The 5,781-nt window shown below is 48.4% G+C and overlaps 1 protein-coding gene across 1 annotated transcript in view; it reads left to right on the forward strand.

Moving 5' to 3' along the window:
- Nucleotides 1–483: 483 nt before the first annotated feature.
- LOC119572959 overlaps nucleotides 484–5,781 on the forward strand; it is an 85,759-nt gene continuing 80,461 nt past the window's right edge. Inside the window, exon 1 of the mRNA XM_037919918.1 lies at nucleotides 484–713. Within this exon, the coding sequence (XP_037775846.1) occupies nucleotides 668–713 (46 nt within the window). The 5' untranslated portion in view covers nucleotides 484–667. The remainder of the gene's footprint in view (nucleotides 714–5,781) is intronic.

The raw sequence follows: 5,781 nt of genomic DNA on the forward strand, positions 1-5,781 counted from the left end.
TCTTGATCATCACCATCATCTTTTTCTCCAATTTCTTCTTCTTTTTTTTAAAAAAACAACAGTATATATTAAAAAAAGTTTCTTTTTGAAAAACAACAGTATATAAAAAAAAAAGCTTCTGAAGCACACGGCTCGTGAATCGAAGCGCGAATCGAGAATGTTTTCGATGACGCGGCGCCTTGAGTATGACTTGTTGTACCGTTGAAGGAAGCGACCTCTCCAGGGTTGACTCGGAAGGGATTTGCTTGCTGTTTATTTCGAGGCTTTTTTTAAGGGATGAGTGTGTGTGTGTGGCATTAGGAAGCAGATGGGGAGGAAGGGGATGAGGAGAAAGGTTTTGTGTGTGTGTGTGTGTGAGTGAGTGTGTGAGTGTGTGTGTGTGTGTGTGTGTGTGTGTGTGTGTGTGTGTGTGTGTGTGTGTGTGTGAGTGTGAGTGTGTGAGTGTGTGTGTGTGTGTGAGTGTGTGTGTGTGGGTGGGTGGATGGGTGTGTGAGGTTAATATTGGTTCATTCTTAAAAAGTTCGAAAGAATATATTGTAAACAGAGAAGACAGTGGATAGCAAATGAAGCAAATACATTGAAAAGAAAGAAAGAATGAGAGAGCGCAACGGAATTGAAAGGAAAGAAAGACACAAAAATAACAGATAAAGAGGAAGAGGAAGAGGGAATGAACCAGTTCCAGCGGGAAGGAGTCACTGGAGCAACGCCGCTTGGTAAGGACCCCCGCCCCCCCTTCCTTCCCACCTCTCTCCCCTCCTCTCTCTCCCCTCCTCCTTCCTCCCTTCCCTCCTCTCCTCCCTCCTCCCTCCTCCCCTCCTCTCCCCCACCTCATCTCTTCCACCCCTCCCCACCTCTTCCTCCCCCTCCCCACCTCTTCCTCCCCCTCCCCCACCCCTTTCACCTCCTCCACCCCATTACCTCCCCTCTTACCAACCCCTCCCTCTGCCCCTCCCTCTCCCACGTCTTTCACCTCCCCCACACCCATCACCCTCCCTCACTCCCCCCCCATTCCCCTGCCCCCGCCCCATCCCCTTCCCCCCACCAGCTGGGAGCGCATTTAAATACACACTTTCGGGGGAAATTTTGGGCGGAAATGGAAATAACCCTTTGTGTGGAGAGGCAGCCACGGCGCCCCGTGTTACGTGGTCTTAGGCTGAAGGAGGCGGTTAGAGGGCTCAGGAGAAAGGGAAGGAGACCGTATGTGCGCATTGGTGAGTGTGAGAGTGGGAGGGGAAATAGGAAAGGGGGAGGGAGGGGGAGGGAAGAAGAGGGAGAGGGGGAGGGAAGAATGGGGAAAGAGTAAGGGGGAGGGGAGAGAGGAAGAGGGAAAGAGGGAGAGGAAAGAATAAGGAGATAGGGAGAGGGAAAGGGAGGGAAGAAGAGGGAGAGAGAATGAGAGGGAGAGGGAGATAAACAATAAGAAAGAGTGAGAGTGTGTATGTATGTATGTATGTAAGCGCGCGCGTGTGCGTTCTCCAGACGGCGTTACATCAGCTCTATCGAGGCCTTTTCTGGTGTGGGGTCAGGGCGTAGGGGGTGGGGTAGGGTTAGAGGAAAAGGTTTTGGTGAACCTTACTGACAGACAGCCACTATGTCAGAGCACCGTCACCGTGTCATCGCCACATTCTAAAGACTCCCACATAAAGTTTTAAAAAACATATAAAAGCATCAAAACACAAACACACGCACACACACACACACGCACACACACATACACACATACACACACACACACACACACACACATACACACACACACACACACACAACACACACACACACAACACATACACACACACACACACACATACACACACACACACACACGCACACACGCACACGCACACACACACACAATCGATGTGTAAACAATCACACATGTAAAATATAACCTTCTTTGCCCTCGCTCCCGCCACCACAAGAGGCCGCTCAAGCTCCAGGTCGCGCACAGGCCACACTCTCTTTCTCCTCTGATACTTTTGTGTATTTCTTCTCTTCGATGTTTGCCTCCTTCTCGTCTTCCCCTCTTCTTTCTTTTTCTTTTTCTTTTTCTTTTTCTTTTCTTTTCTTTTTTTTCTATCTTTCTGTTATTCTCTCTTTCTTCTTTCCTTCCTTCCTTCGCTTTTTCTTTCTTCCATTCTCTCTTTTTCCTCCTTTCTTCTTACATTCCCTCTTTCTTCTGTTTTCTCTTACTTTCCCTCCCTCTTACCCCTCTTCCCTCCCTCTTACCCCTCTCTTCCCTCACACACTACCTCATCAGCCGAAGAAATACTTGCGGTCCGCCGTAAAATGAGTATCCCAGGGCCAGAGTCTCCGTAACCGGTAATTAAAACAACACGGCCCCGTAATGATTCCAGAGAGCCGGGAGAGGGAGAGGGAGGGAGGGAGAGGAGGGAGAGGGAGAGGGTGGGAGGGAGGGAGAGGGTAGAGAGAGGAAGGGAGAAAGAGAGAGGAAGGGAGAGAGAGAGGAAGGGAGAGAGAGAGAGAGAGAGAGAGAGAGAGAGAGAGAGAGAGAGAGAGAGAGAGAGAGAGAGAGAGAGAGAGAGAGAGAGAGAGAGACCCCGCAGGCAGAAGGGTTAATGAGATACCATACATACACTGAGAAGAATGATGGCGGAAGGTGTGTGTGTGTGTTTGGAGCAAGACAGGAGGAGGCGTGGCTCACTCTACGCACTCTCGCAACTCACACATACCTAAAGAGGCTCTAGGAAAAAGGTGATTTAGGGGATAAGTGGAGTGAGATTCGTGTCCCGGGGACCAGGGGATCAAAAACTGCCCCCTACCCCACCCCCTGTCCCCTATTAAACCTTCGTATATTGTCAAGATGGTCATTACTTGCCTGAGAGGCGAAGGGAGAGAGAGTAAAGGTGGGGGGGGAGACTTTCCCCCTTGTTAGCCTGCACGCACCCCTTCCCTCCCTTTCTCCCCTCCCTACTTTTTCCTTTCCCTCCCCCCTTATTTACCTAGTCGCCTCCCTTTCCTCCCTTTCTCCCCCTCTTAATGCGCACGAGTGAGAGTGATATGAAAAAGGTCATGTTGCGAGCGCGTGTGCAAGAGTGTGACTTATCGACTAGGCTGGAAGCGAGGGAGGGGGGGGAGGAGGAAGCTGATATGAACTCTTTTGGCGCGTATTTTTAAAATGGGGATTGTTCTACGAGTAGACACCCGCGTTGATTTACTTCTTATCTTTCCTGAATTACTTTCCTTTAGTGGTTTGATATTCTGAAGAGGAGAAAGCAGATAATGGCGTTGCCAATCACTCCTTCCCCTCCCCCTCACCCCCACCTAACCGAGACAAGGGTCGTGCTACTGTGTGTGTTTGTGTGTGTGTGTGTGTGTGTGTGTGTGTGTGTGTGTGTGTGTGTGTGTGTGTACACGTGTACGTGTGTGCACATATGCGTATGTGTACGTTTATGATCAAAAGTAAGAGGAAACATAGATTGATGGAAGGGTAATGTACATCTACATACATACATGTATACATACAGAGAGAGAATGAGGAGAGAGAGAGAGAGAGAGAGAGAGAGAGAGAGAGAGAGAGAGAGAGAGAGAGAGAGAGAGAGAGAGAGAGAGAGAGATTATACGACTGCATTGAGCTCATGAATTTTAATGCGTGCTATATATATGACAGAGAGGCGGTGAAGTGATAATTTAAGCGTGAGCGAGAGAGATTGAGAGCGATCTTGGAAGGTGTCCAGAGGAGGTCAACACCTAAGGCCTGGGGGTCCATGCCACGTTAAGGGAGGAGACAGAGCAACGGAGAGGAAGAAAGGGAAAGAAAGGGAGGGAAACTTGCGAAAGGGAATAGAAGGAATATTAGAGAAGGGAGACTGAAGTATGATCAGATTAGTAGCGCCCTCATTGTCGAAGAAAGACAAGAAATAGAAATGAAAGAATCAAAGAGAAAATGGAGATAGAAAACGGGGGAAAGCACGGGGCCAGCGAAGACTCCTCAAGGTTGCCTCGGCCAGAGCTCGTCTCCTTTCATTGTCGTTTATATATGCAGATAGGACTCCATCTCCGCCCTCCCGCCCCGGAGAGTGTGAAGGATGGCGCCCGGACGCGACACAATGAGGCCGATCTCACGCCGGGACGACAGCGCGCTCTGAATTGATCTTTCCTCATCGGTCATCATCGGCTGAGGAGCGTCGTTCATTGTTTCTCTGGCTTTCTTGGGAAATGCTCTCTCGCCCTCTTTCTCGTCGTTCTGCCTTTCTCGGAACATGTGTGGGAATGTGTGTGAATTTGTGTCGTCTCTGTTATGTGTGGGTGTGTGTTTGTAGGTTGCCGGTATTTTTTTCTGTTATGTGGGTGTATGTGTTTGTATGTGTATGTGGGTATCTGTGCGTTTGTGCCTTCTCTGCTTTATGTTGTGTTGCGTGTATGTATGTCTTCTCTGCCGTGTCTGTCTTCGTGATCGTCTGGTCGTGTGTACGTTTAGCTGATTGTAAGCATGAGTGCCTTCGTATTTGTATGCATTTATGTGTGTGTCATCAAGCCAGTTTTTCCCCTTCATCTTGACATGCCATTGTTCCGAACGCGTCAATCAAAGTCAGTCTCGCCAAAAGAGGAAATTGCCGGAGCGGTCCAGATGTGTCTCGGCGTAAATTGCATCTTGCAAAAATTGCACGTTGCGAATAATAAGCTCCCGGGGCCTCGCCTTTTGGAGGAGCACCTTGTTTCTGCCTCTTAAGCACACAGTCGCAGGTTCCTCGAAGACAATGCCAGGGATGCTATTCTTCTGCTATTATTGCTATTACTATTACTATTATTTTGGCGACGGGTCCTCAAGGTTGCTTTTGTTGACATTTTTAGCGTTTGCAGTGGGGAGGATATGTGCAATTTGTATGGTTGATCTAAGAATGATGTGGATAAAAGGGGGGGGGGGGGACGAGGGGGTGACGGGAAGAGGATTATTGAGGAAAAGAGACAATTGATGGAGAGAGGAAAGAAGGAGAGGAGTCTGAAGGAGACGAATTCCGTGGAGAAGGGAGGAAGGGCGATTAGGAAGAGGGAGAGGAATAATAATAAAAATAATAATAATAATAATACTAAGAATAAGAAGCAGAGAGGTGGAAGAAGAAGAAGAAGGGAAAAGGGGGACGTGGTGGTGTAATGGAAAGTGGAAAGAGTAGGAGACGAAGAACTAGGAGAAGGAGAAGAGCAAATAAGGAAAAACAAAAGGAGAATAAGAAGTAGGAATAGGAGCAGGAAAAAGAGAACTAGGAAGAAGGATTGGGACTCTAGCCATTGTTCGTCACGGTTGTTCCCTTTCCTTGGCACCGGCGCGGGGCCAAGGGGGGGATAGGAGGGGGGGGGGGTGCCAGGAGTGCCATTGTGATGTCGGAAGTGTGGGTGACATCGCTTGATAAGTAGTCATTAGAAAGGGAGCAGCGGGGCGCGGGCTGGAGGAGCCGGCTCTCGGGTTTCATTATTTAAAGTAATTCACGCCGAGGGTGAGGCGCTTATGGAGGGATAAGTGTCTGTGTATGTACATACATGCATTCGTACATTCATTCATTCATACATACATGCATGCATACACACACATGCATACACACATACACACGCACGCACACACGCACGCACACACGCACCACCACACACGCACAGCACCACGCACACCCGCACACACACACACACACACACACACACACACACACACACACACACACACACACACACACACACACACATATATATATATATATATATATATATATATATATATATATATATATATATATTAATATATATTTTTTTATTCAATCAACATATATA

Source organism: Penaeus monodon, chromosome 5 (assembly GCF_015228065.2).
Source record: "Penaeus monodon isolate SGIC_2016 chromosome 5, NSTDA_Pmon_1, whole genome shotgun sequence".
Classification (NCBI taxonomy): domain Eukaryota; kingdom Metazoa; phylum Arthropoda; class Malacostraca; order Decapoda; family Penaeidae; genus Penaeus; species Penaeus monodon.